Source organism: Borostomias antarcticus (genome assembly GCF_949987555.1).
Source record: "Borostomias antarcticus genome assembly, chromosome: 10".
NCBI lineage: Eukaryota > Metazoa > Chordata > Actinopteri > Stomiiformes > Stomiidae > Borostomias > Borostomias antarcticus.
This window is the reverse complement of record NC_140243.1, coordinates 5,721,005-5,743,427: the sequence shown is the minus strand read 5'-3', so window position 1 is coordinate 5,743,427 and position 22,423 is coordinate 5,721,005. Positions and strand designations below refer to the sequence as shown.

Genomic DNA, 22,423 nt, shown 5'->3' with positions numbered 1-22,423 from the left:
AAGGTAGGCCTAAACATTATACAATTTCACTTGCCCAACAAATTGGATCTTTGTTATCCACCAATCAATCATGACAGCCCTCGATGTTTGGATCTGATAACCTGGCAACTATCTTTACACAGATAAGTAGTAACAGTCTTGGCCCATGGTGACAAATGTCATCGGACCTATCGCGTAGGCTACATCCGTAATTCAGCTGGCCAAGAAAATGTAAATGTATTCGACTGTCTAAAGTTCACTCACATCGTTAAATGCAGCAGTCATCACCTCACACTATTCAAGAACGAGCACATCTTACGGAAAAGAAATGTCTAGCAAGGACAGACGCAACTCGCTCACTTTGAGTCAAAAGTACGCTCAGAAGGCGAACCAGAGAGAGAGGACAGCTTGCGACATGAGCATCAAAGCCATTGAGCAGCAGAGGAGCTCCACGCTCGAGAGACACACCCGAGAGGCCGACGCATATCTGTCCAAATTGGCACAGTACAACGCTGCGCTCTCCAAACACGCCGAGCTGGAGAAGCAGCCAGGAGGTTCTGGGGAAGGACACGCAGCTGGTGTGCGGGAAGAGAAAACTTCCACCAACGAGACACCCTCTCAGATTTACCTGTCCCGCAGGAGGTGGTCGACAATATTCTAGGCGCAAAAGCTATTATGGCGCATTTACGCACTGTCTCTAACCCTCAGGCGTTAGTCGAGGTACTTTGTATTCACAAATGCACTTCTTGAAATACCGTGTACTTGCTAGATAAAATGCAGATGTACTTCGTTAACGGTCAAAATGTGTGTTGTAGGCTGGGGACCTATGGCATGGACTGTCATCCTCAGGTGACGTCTTCCTCCATATTGTTTGTACCCATAGCGTCACCTTTTTAAAGATATCTGGTAACAGTCACTTGCAAGTCATTGTACTCATTAAACGTGTGACTTGGATAATGTCAATGAATGCTGCGTCTCTGTGAATGAAAAACATGTGAATGAAAGAAAAATAATAAGGGGTTAAAATTAGTTTATTATTATTACTTGACAAAGGAGAAGAACAAAAAAAAATCCAAAACAAAGGAATAGAAACATATATTGTACATGTTTTTTTTCTGAGTGGTGCATTGCATTTTAAACAGTGCTAGCACCCCAGGGAAAAGGAATGGCGTTCTATTTGTCAAACAGCAGCAGGCAGTAGATATGACAGCAGTGACTGCAGCCTAGAAGACAGGCCAGGACCCCATACACATCCCAACATGGTGCCGAGAGAAGGGTTTGCGTCTCGGCACACGACACCGTCCTTCTATACTCGTCTCCTGTCCCTCATGAACACTGCAGACTCGGAGCAGGTGAAAGTGATTAGGATCACTGCCACCAGGAATCAGATTCCACCTCGGCAGTTCAACAGTGACGGTGTACATGGAGAGGACAAAAGGGGGTGGAGAAAGACTCCTTACACACCCCAGGACTCGGAAAGATGGAAACCTTCTCACTTTAGCGTACTACTTTTGATCCGCTGGTGAAAAATAGTGCACTACACTTGGGCACTACACATGAATATGGTCTCATCTTGATGACTTCTGATAAAGGGACAGTCATGAACAAAAAGACTCCAGAATGATTATTACAACAAAAAGGTGACCGCCAGCATTTTAGCTTGAAGATACAGAAAACAAATGGGACTGATGTGATTACAAACAAATTCCTTCCTTATAAGTTTGTGTGTACCAGCACCTTTAAGACTGCATTGACTGACTGAGGACCCACAGAGTCCTATTGTTAACACATACAAATTAGCAGACACACAGAGACACACACAGACAGACAGAGACACACACACACACGCACTCAGGAGAAAGCAAAGACATTTATTTGACCGTGAGAGAAAAACAAAATTCATAACATGGGGCGGCACATTGAGTAACAACCAAAATGTAAAGCATTGTTTTTACATTTCCAGGCTAACTTCCCTGTCTACCGGCCCACTGCAACCAAGTGTCAGGCATCTGTCAGGGTGAACAGCTGGGTGACAGATCAACTCATCTCCTGGGGACCTCATACACGGACATTTGGTCCTACTCCTCCCAGAAGGCCCTGCAGGGTCCAGTCTGCAGCTACTGTCGGTCTTCGCTTCTTAGCATTAGCTTACCACCTGTAGCTGCTCCCCTACACAACAAAATGCAACGCTGGCATTCTGGCCAGATAGGTCCCCAGATTAGCTTGGCTAGCCTAACACAACTACACACTCATCTCCTTGTAAGTAACACTAATAAAAGTCTTTTAATGTTGCTATAGTTTTTTTTGCATAACTACATTCTGAAAGTTGTCCAGCTTATTGGACCATGTAATGGGCTCTCGGGAACAAATGGACACACAGGGGGGAAAAAAGTAAGAAATATTCTAAAGTGGAGTTCAAACCCAGGGCAAAAGAAGGACATATCTGAACTAAAGTGACCCTAAAAATAGACCCAGAGACAGCACCTGTCTACAGAAGAAAGATAAACCACCACAGCCTAGGACTAAAAGCAAAATGATGATGTCAACATAATGAGATGACATCCCTTAACCCCTCTCAACCGCGTCTGCATTCTGAAAAGCTCATATGCATTTTAACATCCAAATAGTTAAAACAAAAGTAGACTGGGTCCAGTATTGGGACTCCACCGTTTCTTTGGAAGGTTTTCACCGTTTCTGAGAGAAGGCAGGAGACTCCTCCCACGACGTGTTCTGTGTTTTAACATTAGTCCACTACTTTTAATCCTTCCTTCTTTTTCACCTTAGAAAAGTCTTTTAAAAACTAAACACGAAACCAGCAGATGTAAAACCACCTTATCAGTAACATTGCCCTTTAAACGGACCTCTAAAAAGAGGCCTGAACCAAAAAAAAATAGGGAGGACAGTATATGACTTTACAGAAGAAAAACAAATCCTAACTTTCAGCCATATAAAAATCCCCCAACACACACACGCGCGCACACACACACGCGCGCACACACACACGCGCGCACACACACACACACACACAAACACACACACACACACACACAACTTAATTATCTCCTCTGTTTGACACACTATTAGTTACACAGAAGAGGCAGTCTGTGTGCAGATAGAGAATTCTTTTTTTTAACAGTCTTTTTATGATATAATAATTTTTGCAAAGCTGAAGCAGTTTTTTAGTATTTCGTCTGTGGATGGTCCACCGAGCTCAACCTAATCCACCTCTTCAGCCCTGGCCCTGCTGAGGTCCTGGTTTGACCCGGCTGAGGTCCTGGTCTGGCCCTGCTGAGGTCCTGGTCTGGCCCTGCTGAGGTCCTGGTTTGACCCGGCTGAGGTCCTGGTCTGGCCCTGCTGAGGTCCTGGTCTGACCCGGCTGAGGTCCTGGCTGGACCTGGCTGCACGTGAGTGTGTGCTGAAGTAAGGCGCATCATCCACAGCGTGTACAATGTTATACAGTCCAGTCACAAGGGGGGAAACCGTCCCAGCCAATCACGCAGGTGGGACAGACAGTGGGGACATAGTGACTACCATTTCCGTCTCGCTCTCGACAGGAGGGGAGGGAGGGGGACCAGACGTCCCCAGCGACCAGACCTGACCCTCCAGTCCTTTTGATGTAGTCCCATCTCTACCCCCCCTCCCCTCATCTTAGTGGAGTCCCAGTGGTGTTCCAGTACAGTACGGGACAGAGGGTTGTCAAGGAAGACAGGAAGATGGAGGAGAGAGGCGGTGTTCGCTTGTATCGGCCGATAGCAGGTGATGTCGTTTTCCGTTAAGAAAGGTCCGTTGTCAGGTGGATAGTGGAGGATGACCAGCGTGGAGGTGGATCACCCGAGGGGATGGAAGGATGAGTATGGGAGGTGTATTATTTCCACGTGTTGGCTGTCTGGGAGATGGACCGGGAGGGGATCATGTCCAGCAGGTACTCTCTCTGGCGCTCCACGGCGGAGGAGCTGCTCTTGTGGACAGACAGGCTGGGGTTTACGTAGGCCATGGTCACGCCTGGAGGGACACGGGAGACAACAGCAGACGGTCAACAGAAGCAGGCGGAACCAGGTGTGCCGCTCGCTAGACCAAGTCCATATTCAGCAGTGTTTCCTATACATAAGAGACTTGCGGTTAAGGATCTCCCACCAGAGTTTCATAATGAACCGTTACTTTCCCCAAATCTGATCAGATGAAATCTCAATATTACCACTAACGCCGTCATGTGCTTTGCGGCACACTCCGCCCCTCAAGCCTCCCACTCTACTGCTGACAGCCTCGTGAGCCCCATTTGCTACACCAACTCCTGACAGTCCTCTGGTGTGTTGCAATGAGTGTAACTAGCTAAGCTGACTCAAATCAACAAAATCTCACAACTCTCAACACTTGGTCAGCTCTCGTCTACTACACTAAGCTGCTTTTTGTCTCGTTTGACTTACGATAGCTAATGAATGTTCGCTTAACACAGGCGATGTAAACTAGCTAGATAGCCTAGATCAGACACGTGTTGCCTTGTCAACTCCCCCGCCCCATCACAACTACACTCCAGCCTCGTGGAAACACTGACATTCCCCTAACAGTTCACTCTCACTTGGTCAAACACAACCCGCACCTCATACCAGACTAGTAAGAATATCCATCAGACATGGACGTTTGTCTGAGGCTCCCAACACACCGAGCCATACCCAGAGAAGGGAAGATGTCAGGAGGAAGAAGACTGAGGATGAGGAAGTGAAAAATGACCAAAGAAAGAGACAGGGGGAACAGATAGAGAAGAGAGAAGAAGTGGGGGAGAGAGAGACAGAGAGAGGAAAGGCGCAGGGGGAAACAGAGTGGTGGTAGAGACAGAGAAACCACAGATGTGGGTCTCTGCCAGTTGATTGGTCAGTCGGGGGGAGTGGGGGGGGTGGTCTACCTGTGGTCCCGCCGGTCTGCTTCCTCCAAGCGCCGGCTGAGGCGAGGTTACTGCTGCTGCTGCCGCTGCTGACCTTTGCCCCCTGCGCCGGGCGCACGACGTGCTTACCTGGCCTGCTGACCAGCGCCGCCGCCGTCACGGCGTTCTGCAGCTGGGAGGACGTGGGGAAGGAGTGGGTGAGCCCGCGCGACCCCACCACCGACTGGACACTACGGGACAGCTGACCAGGGCTCTGAGGGAGGGATACCAGGGAGGGAGAGAGGAAGGGAGACAAAGAAAAAGGAGGATAACGTTAGTAATAATAATAACCCAACGAGTGCTACTATTATAGAAAACAGAGAGTAGGCTATAGCCAGTGAGATAGCTATACTATTCTAGCTATATAATAATGTTTGTCCCTTGAAGGACCCAACCATGGCCAGTTAGTACAGTAGCTAAACTCTTTGGGGGTCTGTTTGGCTAATGTATCTTGTAATAACCAAATGTTGGAAATACTAGTTCTAGCCATAGTAAATTCATGCCAGCCAAAATGTTATTTTTGCTATCCAAGTAAACTAGGCCTAGCAGTGTTAATGACCAGCATCTGCACTGCGATTGGTGGTTGCCCATCTGGTTGCTATTATGATCAAGATTTATTCAGATAAGAAAAAGTTGTTTTCCATGGAAAAATGGCATTGTTGCCTATGACATTTATCATGGCCTTAGTAGTCCTACAGTGCAGCGAGTGCAGTGTGCTGGTCTCTCTCTCTCTGCTGACCTGCTTGATGGTGGAGTTGTGTCTGGCCACAGGTGTGCCTCTATGCTGCTGTTGATGCAGTTGCAGGGACCGGGCCTGCTTGTACTGCTGGGACACCAGCACGTGCTGCTCGCTCTTCATCAGTGACGGAGACGAGGAGGAGGTGGTCTTGGAGACAGGTGAGGCGGTGACGGCTGTCTGCTGGAGGATGCGCTGCTCGATCTCCTGCTCCTGCTGCAGCGCCTTGACAAACGCCGCCTTCAGGCGATTGGTGTGTTCGGCCTTCAGACACTTCTTCTGATTGGAGGACATGCACTGGTCGCACATGAGGGCGCCGGCCTTCTCATGCCTCCAGCGGGACGTGAAGTCCGTCTTGCACTGGGTGCAGCTGAACGGCTCTTTGGGAGTGGCGCTTGCCACCAACGAGGGCGAGGCCAGCTGCTTGCCTACGTGTGGGAGGGTTGGAGGGAGGGAAAAGATGTTTGAATTGTAGAACTGTACATGTGAGTTATTCTAGACATGAGTTACTCTATATGCAAGTTATTCTATATGAGTTATTCTACTGTACATGTGAGTTATTCTATATGTGAGTTATTCTACTGTACATGTGAGTTATTCTATATGTGAGCTATTCTATTGTACCCGAGATATTCTAGACATGAATTATTCTATACATGAGTTATTGTTCAGGCATGGCCCCCGCACCTCGGCCCAGCGTGTCCAGCAGGTTCTGCACCACCTCCTCCAGCCCCACCAGGTAGATGAACTCATTGTTGGCCGCCGAAGGCAGGAAGCTGAGCTCGGGGGCCGGGGGTTTGGGCGGGGGGATCTCCAGCAGGGTCTTCTCCAGCTGCTTCCGCAGCGCCAGCTTGGCGGCGGCCTGCCGGCTGGCGGGGGACTCGTTGGCGTTGGAGTTGGACTGGGGCGACCCCTTCAGGTTGTTCGGAGAGGACTGAGTGGGGGGGGGGGCAATAAGCTTGTTAGAACAGAAGGACACACGGATCATCTCCAGGGGAAGGAAATTAAAGCGTATGGGTGTCATGCTTTGCCCATGCATGGGAGTCAGGGCTGAAAATTAACACCTGCCACCGACCAAATGCAGGTACAATTTCCAATTGCCGACTAGATTTCAGAAGGCTATCTGAAAATATATACTTGGCCGGTAGATTTTTTCATCTACAGTCCCCTTGGCAGGTGACTCACCGTGAGCCAAAAAGTTAATTTTCACCCCTGATGGGAGTTATATATCTAGTGTACACAGTGTCAGAATATGTAGTGTATATAACATCAACTTACATGTAAATACAGATGCAGTATATCTCACCCCCTGGATTATTTATAGCAATTGCATATTACATACATACTGTATTACACTCGTAATTCGAACGTCAAAAGTTCTAAAACTATCATTTTTTTGAGATTCAATCCGTCCAATCTTATGTGAAATCTCACCACAAGACGGACATCCTGGAATGTCGTGTCTCGTGGCGCCGTTGTGTGTGTGAGCCTGGGCCTTCCAGAGGTGACGGCGATGGCTCTCACCTGCTGGCTGTTTACCATGGCGTTGGCGTTGGACACGTTGGCCACCCTGATGAGGCCCTGCTGGATGATCCGCTGGCCCTGCACCTGGACGTTGGGCACCGAGGCGCGCGGGGCCAGCAGCAGGGGAGGGGGCCCCGAGCCAGTGTGCTGGTGCTGGTGCTGCCGCAGGCTCTGGATCTGCTGGGGAGACACCGCGATTGGCTGACACACACACAGGTACGCACAGACACACACACACAGGTACGCACAGAAGTACAGACACACAGGTATGCAGAGACGTACGTACGCACGCACGCACGCACACACACACGCGCGCACACACACACACGAAAAGAAACACCCACACACACACACATAGGATATATAGGAGAGGAGACAGAGGGGAAGGAAGGAGTCAGGAGAGGGAGAGGATAGATGGAGATTGAAGGGAAAGGTAAGTATACAACCATCATATCCATAATAATCATAATCAAGTAAACTCATTTGAACAAACAGTTAAAGAGAATCAACTTTGATTATTCTGTAGCTCTGGTTACGGCAGAGAACTTCAGCCACCAAAGATAGAAAGATGACAGTAGTTTGAACACAGAACGAGTTTGGTGCTGCAACACAGACCCAGGAGGTGTGTGTGTGTGTGTGTGTGAGTGAGTGTGAGTGTGATAAGGCGTGTGTGTGTTTGTGTGTGAGAGAGAGAGAGAGAGAGAGAGAGAGAGAGAGAGAGAGGGAGATAAGGTGTGTGTGTGTGTGAGTGTGTGTGTGAGAGAGAGAGACAAAGAGAGATAAAGTGTGTGTGTGTTACCTGTGCCCCTCTGACCAGGGGTGGCATGCTGATCTGGGAGTTCTGTTTGGACGGAATGTGCTGCCCGCCCCTCACCAGCGGGGGAGGGATCACGGTGCCTGAGCTTCTGACCGACAACACCTGGGGTCAAAAACAACAACATTTCATTACTGCATTGGCCTAGTGTGGTCATCTATTGTATTTTTGCATTTGCATGGTTTGGTAGATTGGTTAGTGTTAGTGGTACAGGGTTGGTAGGTTGGTTAGTGTTAGAGGGTTGGTTAGTGTTAGTGGTAGAGGGTTGGAAGGTTGGTTAGTGTTAGTGGTAGAGGGTTGGTTAGTGTTAGTGGTAGAGGGCTGGTAGGTTGGTTAGTGTTAGTGGTAGAGGGTTGGAAGGTTGGTTAGTGTTAGTGGTAGAGGGTTGGTTAGTGTTAGTGGTAGAGGGCTGGTAGGTTGGTTAGTGTTAGTGTTAGAGGGTTGGTAGGTTGGTAAGTGTTAGTGGTAGAGGGTTGGAAGCTTGGTTAGTGTTAGTGGTAGAGGGTTGGTAGGTTGGTTAGTGTTAGTGGTAGAGGGTTGGAAGGTTGGTTAGTGTTAGTGGTAGAGGGTTGGAAGGTTGGTTAGTGTTAGTGGTAGAGGGTTGGTAGGCTGGTTAGTGTTAGTGGTAGAGGGCTGGTAGGTTGGTTAGTGTTAGTGGTAGAGGGTTGGTAGGTTGGTTAGTGTTAGTGGTAGAGGGTTGGAAGGTTGGTTAGTGTTAGTGGTACAGGGTTGGTAGGTTGGTTAGTGTTAGTGGTAGAGGGTTGGTAGATTGGTTAGTGTTAGAGGGTTGGTAGGTTGGTTAGTGTTAGTGGTAGAGGGCTGGTAGGTTGGTTAGTGTTAGTGGTAGAGGGCTGGTAGGTTGGTTAGTGTTAGAGGGTTGGTAGGTTGGTTAGTGTTAGTGGTAGAGGGTTGGTAGGTTGGTTAGTGTTAGTGGTAGAGGGCTGGTAGGTTGGTTAGTGTTAGTGGTAGAGGGTTGGTAGGTTGGTTAGTGTTAGTGGTAGAGGGTTGGTTAGTGTTAGTGGTAGAGGGTTGGTTAGTGTTAGTGGTAGAGGGTTGGTAGGTTGGTTAGTGTTAGTGGTAGAGGGTTGGTAGGTTGGTTAGTGTTAGAGGGTTGGTAGGTTGGTTAGTGTTAGTGGTAGAGGGTTGGTTAGTGTTAGTGGTAGAGGGTTGGTAGGTTGGTTAGTGTTAGTGGTAGAGGGTTGGTAGATTGGTTAGTGTTAGTGGTAGAGGGTTGGTAGGTTGGTTAGTGTTAGTGGTAGAGGGTTGGAAGGTTGGTTAGTGTTAGTGGTAGAGGGTTGGTTAGTGTTAGTGGTACAGGGTTGGAAGGTTGGTTAGTGTTAGTGGTAGAGGGTTGGTTAGTGTTAGTGGTAGAGGGCTGGTAGGTTGGTTAGTGTTAGTGGTAGAGGGTTGGTAGGCTGGTTAGTGTAAGTGGTAGAGGGCTGGTAGATTGGTTAGTGTTAGTGGTAGAGGGTTGGTAGGTTGGCTAGTGTTAGTGGTAGAGGGTTGGAAGGTTGGTTAGTGTTAGTGGTAGAGGGTTGGTTAGTGTTAGTGGTACAGGGTTGGAAGGTTGGTTAGTGTTAGTGGTAGAGGGTTGGTAGGTTGGTTAGTGTTAGTGGTACAGGGTTGGTAGGTTGGTTAGTGTTAGTGGTAGAGGGTTGGTAGGTTGGTTAGTGTTAGTGGTAGAGGGTTGGAAGGTTGGTTAGTGTTAGTGGTACAGGGTTGGTTAGTGTTAGTGGTAGAGGGTTGGTAGGTTGGTTAGTGTTAGAGGGTTGGAAGGTTGGTTAGTGTTAGTGATACAGGGTTGGTAAGCTGGTTACCTGGAGGGGTCCCTTGCCAGATGTAATGCTGCCTCTAACCAGAGGAGGGGGAGTGGCCACCGAGCCGGTTGACTGTGGGGGTGGGGGAGACAAGACTGACGTAAAACTACTGATCTCTGGAGCCAACCTGTTTCAACCTGTTTCACCACCCTGAACTGTGTGTGTGTGTTTGTGTGTGTTAGGGATGCAAACAATTAATCGAATATCGATTCATTGATCGTTAAGGATTTGTTAGAGCATGTGAAATTTACTCGATCTACTATCAAACAGCGTGGTAGCGAAGCAGCCATCTCGGGAGAAATGCAGAGAAATCAACAGCAGCATATTTTGAAAAATGAAGTGGGCCCAGCAAAGCATTGTGTGGGACGACTTTGAAAAGAAAGGACAAGAAGACACTTGCAAATATTGTGATGCCGCGTACACGTACAACACGACGACAACAGCAATGCTCTATCACTTGAAGAACGTTCACTCGGATAAGTTGGCTCTCCTCCTCGTCTCACCTGCAGCAAACCAACCATCAGCTCAGTGTTCGTGAGGAGGAGCTGTGACGCGCAGCAGGAACAAAAAATAACCCAGTCTGTCTGTAATTAAGCCTTAAGAAAAAAAACGCTTTTGCTATTGTTTGGAAATGTTGGTATTTTAATTACAATTAATCGATTGATTGATCGTTAACATTACCAATGATCGATTCAGTGACATGCCTACAATTTGCAACCCTAGTGTGTGCGTGTACATGTGGACTCAGGAGGGAGGCAGGGAGGGAGAGGTGTGTGCGTGTACATGTGGACTCTGGAGGGAGGGAGGGAGAGGTGTGTGTGTACGTGCATGCCTGTGTGTGTGTGTACCTTCTGGACCGTGGTCTCCTTCTGGATCTGGCTCTGGCGTAGTTTCTTCAGCAGCACCAGCCGCGCCTCCTGCAGCCTAAGCTCCTCCTGCAGCTGCTTGATGACATGCTCCCGCTCTTCAGGACTGCTCTTCTACACACACACGCACACGCACGCACACACACACACAAGTTAGAGGGGGTGAGGAAGAGAGTAAGAACAAGAGAAAGAGAGACTAAGAGAGTGAGAAAGTAAGAAGAGAAAATGAGAGAGAAAGAGAGAGACAGAGACACAGAGAAAGAGAGACAGAAAGTGAGACACAGAGAAAGAGAGACAGAAAGTGAGACACAGAGAGAAAGAGACCGAGAGAAACAGAGAGAGAGACAGAGAGAGCGACAGAGAGAGAGCGACAGAGAGAGAGAAAGAGACAGAAAGAGAGAGAGAATGAGGACAGTCTTCCATGCTCAGGCGTACATACAGCCCCAGAACAGTGTGATGCGGGGCAGTCAGGCGTTACCATGAGTCGGTCGGTGTCCGTCTTATTGAAGCAGTGTTTCAGGCCGTTCATTGGAGGGCTGGACGGCTCGTTGTCCGACAGCACGATCACGTCGTCGGGCGACGGCGGCTGCTGCTCCTTCTTCACGTCGCTGAGAAGGGAGGACACACGTCGACAAACCACCACGACTTCGTCTTTCACTACCTCCCTCTTTCACATGAGAGCAGTTGAAGCGGCAATGCATATAGGTCGCCAGCCATTACACCACAATATCTGCATTCTGGACAGATAGTGTCAGTGTTGAATGATATACAGTGTACCAGTTTGTCCAGTAGAGGGCGATGAAATATCACTTTGTACCCATGAGAGGTTCACCAGGAAGAGAGACACAAGTTAACTGGAGAGATCAGTAGCTAGACCATGGATCTATTAATAGAACTAGATGCAGTGACTACATTGACACCTCGTTCTTGAGAGTGAAGCTTTTTGAACAGGCTACCGACCCCTTTTGACATGCGCAGTTGTGTTTTCTCGCGTCACAGGCATGCGCAGTCGTGCTTTTCTCATGTTTTAACCACGTGATTTGTTGACCCGGCCGCGTCCACGAAGTTCACACGTTCATGTGGATTTTTAATGCGTGTTCACCGCTGTCCCTGCTGTATTGCATGTCCCTGCATTAGCATTGTTAAGTAATAAAAAAAATATGCAAATAATAATTGCATGGTGCAAACTGTTTGTGAACGCGGTGGGGTCTGAGAAAAGCACAACTGCGCATGTCAAAAGGGGTCGATTTCTGCAAGATGGCGCTGATCAAAATGTTTCAGGAAGTAAATCGCACCCTGGCCCTAGACCAGGCCCATTCTGACGGTGAGGGAGTGAGCAGAGTTCTCTACACAGAGACAGACACGCACCTCACACTCTTTGCACACTAGTGGCCCTTTTCAAACCGAGAAGTCCCCGGAACTTTGAGTTCCAGGAACTTTTTTCAAAGGAACTATTGGAGGTTAGTAGGGCTGCACCCCAATAGTCGACTTAACGTTAGTTGACAAGAAGAGTATTAGTCGAGCAAGTTTTCATTAGTCGCTTAGTCGCAGAAAGAAAAAAAACCTCTAAATCCTCAAAAATAATAAAATGTTGTTCAGTCTCCTTGCTGTGTTGCCGAATGCCGACACATTGAGAATTAGTCTACGGCTTTGCTGAGGCAGCTGCTGCCGCTCGCTCCGTGTGTTTGGTAAGGTTATATGAATAATAATAATAATCATCATAATAATAAAGGAACGATTAGTCGACTAGTCGCTTGAAATGAGGACTTCTAGTCGAGCAGGAAAATCTTTAGTCGGGGGCAGGCCTAGAGGTTAGAAAGGTTCAGCTACAAGTTGTTTCGTGGGAGGCCTGAGCCAAAGAGGAGCAGTGGTATGCATGCTGCTGTGTGTGTGTGTGTGTGTGTTTGTGTGTGTGTGTGTGTGTGCGATCTGAGAACTGAATTACAGCCTGTACCAAACACAGCATGCGACATAGGGGTGAGACTGGGGGGTGTGATGGTGACATTGAAGTGAGGGTAAGAGGGGGTGAGGTCAGTGTTTGAGGAGGCGGGGGGGAACCTCCCATCTGCTGACAACAGAAGAGTCTCCAGGAGAAGAGGCTCGCTGGGGGGGCGGGGGAGGGGGACATATGGCCAGGGGCCAACCTATTGTACTCACTCACTCACTCACTCACTCACTCACTCCCCTCTGTCCTCACTCACTGACAGACACACAGACACGCGTGCGCACACACACACTCCCTAACCCCCTCACATCCATACCCTCCCCCACCTCAGTGCTACAGGGAACGCACCCAAAACATCCACAAGGACAACAACGTTCCTGGTCCCAGATGTAAAGTTTCGTACCCTGGGGTGGTAGCAGGATAGAGGCCTGGTCTGGGTCTGTGCGTTTAAAGGATTAACATGGTGGTCGGTCACACTTTCTAGGATTTTATATGCCATTTGCACTAGAGGGCATTGAAGAACCACAATGAAAGTATTAAATATGTCTGTAAGTAGGCGTTTTTTAATTGTCCCATTTTCAAGCGGTTTCAACCGATAGAAATAGTCTTATTTTTAAAATGTACCATCCTATTTTCAACCTGTTGAGATTGTTCTCCTCGTAGCGCGTCACACGAGGAAAACCACTCCCATGGACAACTCATGACCCATACTTGATGCCGCAGGTCTACTGGCAAGACAACAAATATTTGACTTATTATTAGGTTTACTTAAATTAAATTAGAGTGCCTTTTAAGGAATATTTGACTATTTGTGGTTATATTCATTTAGCTCTAGTTTACTTTCATAAGGTGACTTTATTGATAGGCAAAGTTAGCAAGCTAGTTTGCTTTCATAAAGACGTTACAGTTGGTCTTTTAGTGAGCTGGCTTGTCTCCCAAGATGAGCGCATATCATGGAAACAATGTGTGGAAAGTGGAGGCAAGATCTGTCAATCATAGCTAATTGACAGTTCTCATTAGCACGCCCACACAGTTTGGCTGAACTTTTACAGAGAGAAATGTAGGCTTAGAAAAATAAAGCTTTAAAAGGCATTTAAATAAGTGCAAATTTTAAAAAAGTATGCACATTTGTTTTGTTGTCGCCTAAAGACAACTGGCACGTGTCACATTCAACCACCAAGTTAATCCTTTAAGCGTGTGGTCAGAGAAAGACTGCTGATTACTCCAGCTGAAATGCTCACCTCCTGCGAACAGCTGGAGAAACCCTGCCCTGGGCCCTGGTCTGGGGTCAGCTTCCCTGACTGTAAATGTTAACCTTGACCGTGGAGGTCAGCCGCTAAGCTGCTCTGAGACCAGCATGGAGGAAACGCTTGGCCTGCTCCACGGGATCACGCAGGGGGAAATCTGGCGATAGTCTGGGAAAGGCAGTAGGCTGCGGTGAGCTAAGGATTATCCAGAAAACCCACTGCCTCCAGCCTCTTGACAGCAGAGTAGAACACGGAGGCCCGTCTGATAAACTCCTGATGTGTCTGCACACTCAGATTTGCTGCCTCTGCTGTCAGGTTTCCAGTGTATATTACATTACCAGACCTTCCATAATTAAACTGTTCTCGTCAAACAGTCAACTGACATTTTGACTCCTCATGGGGGTTGAATGTGAACAAGGCGTTGCTATGTAACAATCCTGAGTCAATAACATTATATCAAAGAATCATGTCCGCTAACAGGGAAGTGTGTTGTTGAATGTTTCAGAGAAGTTGGCTTAAAGTGCTGGAGTTTAAAAAAATAAATAAAACAACGACGACGATAGCCAAAGGCCAAATGGGAGTTGGGGTGATGCAGCCTAATAATAAGACACAGTTCAAAGCAAATGTTTCTTCAGTGACACCAAGCTCCTCGTCCTTCAACGCAATCACCTCCAGGCGATTAACCACACTATCAAAGATGTCACATGACATCAGGCATTTCCCTGTGTGGTCATGTGACCCCACTCACCAGCCCCTCCTTCCCCCAACTGCTCCCTACCAATGTCGAAACCATGGTAACGGCCGGTTGAAACCAGTTTATGACACATAGGCTTCATTTTGTGCAAAGTAAGGAGGCAGAGTTCAGGTGCCGTTGAAGAAAATGGAGTCTTCCCTCGTAGCCTCAAACTTTCAAAATGGGGGCAGGCGGGTGAGAGCACACATCCACATCCTGTCTTGACTCCCATCCAACCGCTCTCGACTGTTTGACTTGCACGCACTTCAAACACACTTGCAACGCGCACACACAAGTACGCATGTGCATGCATGTGAGCATAAACACACACACACACGTACAATAATGGACACGTATTTAAACAAGCTTGCACACACGATTCCAAAATCCTTGCTTCCGTCAACTAACCTGCGAGGTGGTGAAAACTTTTTCTCTCCCACTGACCCCCCCCCCCCCCCCCCCAACACCCCTCACTATCAGGCAGACTACATCTGGATAAAGACCTCCAAGACTCAATGATCTGAATCACAAAACACACTCCGCTCTCCTCTTCACCGGTGCTTCGCTCTCAAGTCATTCAATTCAGATTTTCAATTCAATGGTCCACAGCGACGGACAAGAAGCTTCACACAGCTGGAAACAATCTCCGGATAGTGTTTGTTGACCAGGTTCAACGTTACGATTCGCTTGCGTTCAGACCTCCCTCCTGCCAATGTCAACTCCAAACAACCTAAAATGTTCAACGGCCAAAATGACTTATGGGTTGGCAGCACTATGGCCCCCTGTGCTACGCTGGCCAACGCCAGGCCTACATAGGCCTACATTTTAAATGACGCACATTCACTCCCCCTTACACAATCAGAAGCCAGACTACCACGTAGGAAAGGAAACAAGCACATCATGTGAAACAACCCTCCCCCCAAGGATTCCCTCCACCTATCCGTCCATCCCTCCTGACCTCTCACCTCTTTGACGTGCTCATGTCGACCGGCTCGTCCCCCCCGGTCTGCACCTCCACCTTGATAGTGGCCTTCACCTCCCCGGATCTGAGGAGACCGGCCACCGCCGCCGTGACACCGCTCCCGCCGTCGTCCCCTCCGCCGCCCGCCGCCTCCTCTGCCGGGCCGTCGCTCTTCTCCAGCTTCAGCCGCTTGCTGCCGTCGTCGTCGGCGCCTTCCCTCCTGTCAGGGCTATCGGGGGCCTCCTCCTCCTTCTCCAGGGCCCGCTTCTGGCTGCGTGTCTGACGCACCGCCTCCTCCGACATGGCTCTACCTGTAGGGGTGGGAGGTTACACTCAGAGATGGGGGGTACATTACATAACATTGCACACATTGATGATGATGTGCAAGAGTGTTTACAGAGGCATGTTTGTCTTTTTATCTCCGTCACAAGTTACACACAAACCTGGGAGAACATGTTGCATCATGAGTTGCGTTGGTATTAGCTGAGCAGTATAGCAGAGGGCTAGATCCTCCCTGCCTACTAGCCTGGCTGTCTACTTGCTAGCCTGCCTGACTGCCTACTAGCCTGACTGGTTGTCTGTCTGCCTACTAGCTTGCCTGTCTGTCCATCTGTCCCTCTGTCCGTCTGTCTCTCTGCCCGTCTGTCTCTCTGTCTGTCTGTCTGCCTGCCTGCCTACTAGCCCGACTGCCTGTCTCTCCACCTACTAGCCTGACCGTCTGTCTGCCTACTAGCCTTTCTATCTGCCTACTAGTCTGTCTGTCTGCCAGCCTGTAGTTATGTAGGTCTATCACTGCTCCCCAGCCCAGATGCTGACCCAAATCTCCCTCTTTACAGCAAAGGCTGGAAACCCACTCAGCCAAAACACTGCATGCGTGCACACGCACACACAATTACACAGCTGAAAGACAGGGAGCAGCATGTGTGCACTCTACACATACACAGATGTACAGAATCAGACTGTGCATGTGCCCTTGACAGTGTGTGTGTGTGTGTGCGGTATTGAAATGATGTTAACTTGGTTGGGTATGGGGAGAGGATTGAAGGTAGGGTGGGAGGGACTTAACTCCTGGTCCTATCCCATTTCCAAACCAGCCAACTCCAGCACTTAAAAAAAGAATCTACTGACACCTCTTAGATAACTGTCTTAGGTCCATTACAAAACCTTTTTAAAAAAAAAAGAAATAGAAATATTAGAATTGATCAGTGGGGCTTGTCTGAGCGTGTACCTGAGACGAACAAACACACATCTCCCGTCTGATACAGGGAGCTGACTCAAGGCCTTTCTCGTCCACTGTGACATCACCACAGATCCACATGACCCTTCCCAAGATTCCACAGGAGACACAAAGCACTTCCCTGAGAACCGGTTTAAACCGGTCCGAGGGTGAGAGGAGGCTGGAGCAGGTTTAACCCCTGGAGAGACGGACTGCCCGAGTGAGAGAGAGAGAGAAAGAGAGAGAGAGAGAGAGAGAGAGAGACTGACACAGAGAAAGAGACACACACAGAGACAGAGAGACAGATAGACAGAGGAGGCCGCGACTGTGGCAGTAGGGAGGGAGAGCAAGGGGGAGGAGGAAGAAGGGAGAGAGAGAGGAGGGAGGAAGAGGAGGGGGCGTTGTTGCCAGCATTCCATAACACAAGTCAGCCAGAGAGCAGGACGCCTACAGCGACACCTCTGCAAAGTCCTCCAGAGCGGGCAGCGGGGAGAAACTGTGGCTAGCGCTGGCCACTGACATACTGTCAGACGCACCATCTCCGTGGCTCCAGTCCACAGCAAGGACAGATGTGCCCTGTTGTACCCTTCCCTCATCACAAAGGCCATCTATATCCAGGGATTGAGCGTGTGTGTGTATGTGTGTACGTGTTTCATAGTTCTTCTCTATTATGGCCTGGTTAGAACATAGCGTGCTCAGCACCACCATACCAAAGGGTGCACTCTTTGTATGCAGCCACCAGGGTCATTGGGGCCAAAATGGCCACTCAGTCTGAGGGGTGCAGGCGGAACAGCGGCTCCCTGCTGTGATTCATGGGAGCCAAAATGGCCGCCGCCGTTTCCTTACTGCTGAAGGAGTCATCTCCAAGGGAACAGCCCAGGGTTTGCGTGCGTGTGTACAACATTGTCTGCATGTGGCTAGTGTTGTCTCGAAGGAGATGGATGGCATCACGAAGATGCAACATTCAATGTGCTGCATGCCCTGCTGCTAAGCAACAAAGGGAGGAGATCAAATCTGTGTGTGTGTGTATAGTCGTTTGTGTGTGCGTGTGTGTGTGTTCACAACATGGCACGGGCACGTCCTAGTGTGCACTCCGAGAGACATGCACAATGTGCTGCTCTCTCCTCAACTGTTACATCACACCCCGTCATGCATACAGCCTGCCTGGTTCCTACCACTGATTCCTTCAACGTGCTTTCCTCTGTGTGAAAAGAGATGGGCAGCCTTTACAGTCTAGGGCCACTAAGCCACCACAACCCGGGGCCGTATGGAGAAGAGGATAGCGGTGCTACAGCTGGATGCCAAAAAGAGCAAAGTGCCGTGTTCTACTCTCCCTGGACAGCTGCACAGCTCAAGAGGAAGCAGAGCAGATCAATGGTAATGGCTCATTTCGTCAGGTAGACAGAGCCACTATCCTAGATGTCTGATGTAATGACCCCCCCACCCCCCTTTCCTCCCCTGAGACGAGACTCTTAGCCAGCTAATACATTAAGAACCCTTTTAAAGCAAGCTGGGGCTTATGAACTATGTCTATCAAAGCACCAGTGAGTAGGCAAACAGCAGTGCCTTCGCCCAATAAAAACAGCTAAACTGCTATGAAATCCTATGCTGTGGATTCCACATGAATCATGGTGATTCAGACAGGGTTTCTAAATGTGTTTCCAGGGAGGCTGCCTGCTCAGAGATTAGAGGCATCACTCACTACTACAGCTTGTTGTTGTTCTTGGGAACAATGTCATCTCAGAAGTACAATATGCATCAAAGGAAGGACATGGACCATGAGAGAAAGAGAAAGAGAGAAAGGTATGTGTGTGAGAGAGAGAAAGAGAAAAAGCAAGATTGAAAAAGAAAGAGAAAGTGATTAGAGAAGGAGAGAGAAGAGAGAAGAGAGAGAGAGAGAGAGAGAGAGAGAGAGACCAGCAACCAGCTGACTGGGTGGTGTGGGAAGGTGGGGGGGGACTAGTGCCTAGCTGGCCTGGCCATGAATCTACAGTACACTCACTGACACAAATACTCTTCCTCTTCCGTGTCCTCCCTCTCCCTCCCTCGCTTGCTCGCTCTCCCAGCCTGGCCCTTGCTCGCCCTCTCCCATTGGCTGAGGCAGCCTGGAGGGCGTGAGGGTGCCTCTACTGGTTCAGTCCTGAACACCAAGGGTTAAGCCCCTGCCATTTTAACGCCACTGACAAATCAGGCCATTAGGGTGTTACCTAACAAAATGGCAGGCTTTAACCCTGCATCTCCCGGAGTGGAGGAGGAAGCCAGCCACCACCTGGACTACGGACTAGCTTGACTCTACCTCTACCTCTCACTACTGAGCCTACTAATATGCAGCGTGTGTTGGTGATAGTAATAGTAGCACATATTAATCTGAACTGAAGCCACTCAGGGCATCTCAGCTGGCTACGCTACCCATCCTCCATTCAAGACTCTAATCCCCTTCGGTGTCAGGAAGCTGGCGTGGAGAAACCAGAGCCTGTGATTGGTGGTCACAGCCGCATTCTAAGAGCAGTCCTCCTGCGTTTCCTGTTTACAGCTCGACGACGCCAGTGCACTTCCTCCCCCCCGGCCGCAGAGACCTCCTCCAGAGGTGGACATTGGCAAAGCCAGCTATCTCCTCCTGACCCCCCCCCCCCCCAACAGCCAGATAGAATCGTTCAGTATGACCAGGCCACACAGTCTAACCTGTTCAGCCAGCTCCAAGTTCAACTGACAGTCACCGCTATGCCTGAAGGAAGACACCCCACTGTACAGATGGTAATGCACCAGCATGATGTGTGAATGGATGTTAACAATAAAGTCTGTACTCACCATCACAGGGAGCAGATCATGGACTGGCTAACCTCTATATCAAGTTGAGGAGTAATACAACTGGCAAGTGTACTGTGGGAACAAATAGTATAATAGAAATGGCCTTGCATTTTCCTTCAGACTAGTACTAGTTACTTACTTATCAGCTAAAACAGGCCGGAATCTCTCACAATTATCCCGCTGGCCCTCAGCTCTCTAGGCAAGGAGTTCTAGGCTATTCAATACAGTGCTGGAATGACTATACAACTGTGACAAAAAACACACTGTGACAAAAAACACACATAAAAACAGTCACCTGTAGCGCTCAAACTCTAGAAACATGCAAAAAGACACACACACACACACACGCACACATACACACACACAGTCTTTTCAAAGTGGAACAGCCACAACATTGCAGTGTCAGCAGAAGTAGTTCTTTTACAAATGTATTTAAAAGCCATTCTGAGAAACAGTCGGACTGCTCATGCTCACTAACTTCTGACTGGACAGAGAGTAGCCAAGTTCGCCTAGAAGCAGAGACCCGAACGCAAGAGCCAAGTGGGTCTCAGGTCCACTGACTCATGCTTGTCTGATCGCATCACTCTTGAGGGGCTGTATACAAGAGGCTCCACTCCTCTCAGGCTACACCTTAGCCCCTGTCACGAGATGCGAAGCGAGTGGGATTCACCTTTCACAAACCAAGGGTGTCTTGTCTGTCAGTCTCTGTGGAGGATGTTTAGCAAGGGGGTGGCAGGGATAAGCACCTAAGCCTAAGCCTACTCACACTTAGTCCCCAGACACCAAATCAATGGCCAACAATGTAAGTAGCTAGCTACCTAGACTAACTTACTAGATCAGCAATCTAGTAAGATTTTAAAACGTTTGCCTCTGGATATTCGCACATAAACAAAATAAAGACTTAACTGCTCCTACTTTCATAGCTACCCTTAAGTGGGCTTGCCAGTCTAGCCCACGAATGATGGCTCACTCGAGGGGGACATAAAAAAAAGGGTGACAAAACAGGTGTGGTGAGCTAAATAGGCCCTTTTCACAACTGGTCCTTTTGACATTTCTTCGCAAGGTAAACACTGGTGTAAATTAATCAAATCCATTATGGTCCCATTCCATTTAGTGTGCCAGGGCCAATGCCCGGGTATTGTGCACGCTGTCCCACTGGAATAGCTGTGACACACACCTAAACGGAAGCCTAATTTAATTAATTTACACATGTGTTTACCCTGCTTAAATGACCGCTGTGAAAAGAGATCATATTGGCTAGGGTGCAATCATCTCATCAGTGTTATGAAAATCAGCTTGGCGCCAGTTCATCCAAGCTGATTTTCATAACAGCGGCGATGAGACGGTACACTTACAGTACCAGGTAATTGAGCTCACCACTCCAGTTTGCGTAACCAATGTTTTACTTTAATGTATAAATGGTTTACCAAGGTGTTGTCCCACTGGCTGCCATCATTCGTTGGCTAGACTGGCAAGCCACAAACATCCACTTTTAAAGAGTAATAGCTGGTTTCCCCAATGAAATGAAAATGGTCGAAAAACACCGGGTCATGCGCCGGTAGTTAAGTTAGTAGCAAATCAATATGCAGTGTTTATAAATACCGTGAGAACTTTATAGGGAACTGGCTATATCGAGACAACAATCTGTCCGTCAGTCCAACTGATGCTGGCTATCCAGGTCGGGTCTAGCTAGCTCAGGTTAGCCAAGCTAGCCTAGCTCGCTGTGAATGGTGAACTTCAAACAGGCATGTATGTCCCACATTGAACACAAACGTATTGGAAATATAGCAACAGCTGTCTTACTGTATATCTACAGCCACTACGGCCACTCAGTGACACAGGAGGAGCTGACAAAAACCCAACCGCAGCGTCAAGCTAACAACTCCTATCGGACCCTCGCCTCACCAGGACAGACAGACAGACGGACACTCCGGGATCCAGCCACAAACAATCAAGGAATTGATGTTAGAACTCAAACTGTAATAGTTTCAGACCACTTCACTGGATGTTATTGGTTCGTAAACATTATTTTACGTCCCGTGTTTACACCGGCGGTAGAAGTTTAGACTTTTACTTTTGTGGTGGTTTGTTCCTGCCAGTCGATAGCTAACGTTAGGTGTGTGTGGTGGCTAATTACACCGCTAGCGTAGCAAGAGACCCCAACCAGCCTCAGCTATTACCACTCAAACCAGCCTCAGCTATTACCACTTAAACCAGCCTCAGCTATTACCACTCAGTAACCAGCCTCAGCTATTACCACTCAGTAACCAGCCTCAGCTATTACCACTCAAACCAGCCTCAGCTATTACCACTCAAACCAGCCTCAGCTATTACACTCAGTAACCAGCCTCAGATATTACCACTCAAACCAGCCTCAGCTATTACCACTCAGTAAGGGTTAGCCGGCTAGGTGGCTAACGACTGAGCTAAAGAGTATGAAAAAAAAACTTCTGGTCGTCGGCTCAATTAATCCCCAAATTATGGCAAGTTTTGTCTAAAAACTGAAAAAACGTTTTAACTTACGGAGAAAGGGTTCAAAAACAGCTGGTTCCCGTGAGTTTTATAGTTGTTTTGGCAGACTATTTACACCAGTAATTCGATGAAAAAAAAAATCCCGGGGATCCCCTCTCCTGCCCGCTGCCACTCCGGCTGCCAAATAATGAACCGCTTACACACATGGACGGCGTCACTTCACTAAGCATGCGCAAGTGGTCACGCCAAAGAAAAAAATCAGCATATCACTGGGACCACTGTCACGTATGACCAAAGATCCTCAGGACCGGGACAATACGGCACAAGAAGGAACCCTGCATTTTGCAAGCAAAAGCAGGCCTGTCTGGGCATCCTCCTCCTCTGTCT

General features: G+C 48.6%; 1 protein-coding gene across 4 annotated transcripts; it reads right to left on the bottom strand.

The window, feature by feature from the left end:
* Positions 1 to 1,830: 1,830 nt before the first annotated feature.
* gatad2ab (GATA zinc finger domain containing 2Ab) lies at positions 1,831 to 22,208 on the bottom strand. 4 transcript variants are annotated; one of them, XM_084444767.1, is made up of 11 exons: positions 22,088 to 22,208; positions 15,545 to 15,851; positions 11,133 to 11,262; positions 10,637 to 10,768; positions 9,789 to 9,860; positions 7,957 to 8,076; positions 7,068 to 7,358; positions 6,321 to 6,567; positions 5,637 to 6,061; positions 4,880 to 5,111; positions 1,831 to 3,981 (listed from the first exon to the last, which is right to left on the bottom strand). In XM_084444767.1, the coding sequence occupies exons 2-11, from the start codon at positions 15,841 to 15,843 to the stop codon at positions 3,845 to 3,847; spliced, it is 2,085 nt and encodes a 694-aa protein (XP_084300893.1). In that variant the 5' UTR covers positions 15,844 to 15,851; positions 22,088 to 22,208; the 3' UTR covers positions 1,831 to 3,844. The 4 variants fall into 4 exon arrangements, with proteins under 4 accessions (XP_084300893.1, XP_084300895.1, XP_084300894.1 ...); XM_084444769.1 differs by having other exon boundaries at positions 4,988 to 5,111; XM_084444768.1 differs by having other exon boundaries at positions 7,158 to 7,358.
* Between the last annotated feature and the right edge of the window lie 215 nt (positions 22,209 to 22,423).

Coding starts and splice junctions, on each gene's coding strand:
- gatad2ab (XM_084444767.1), bottom strand. CDS start 15,843: ATGTCGGAGGAGGCGGTGCGTCAGACACGCAGCCAGAAGCGGGCCCTG. Junction 9,861..10,636: donor AGGAGACCACGGTCCAGAAG/GTACACACACAC, acceptor CCACCCCCACAG/TCAACCGGCTCGGTGGCCAC. Junction 7,359..7,956: donor CCCTGGTCAGAGGGGCACAG/GTAACACACACA, acceptor TGTGTGTGTCAG/CCAATCGCGGTGTCTCCCCA.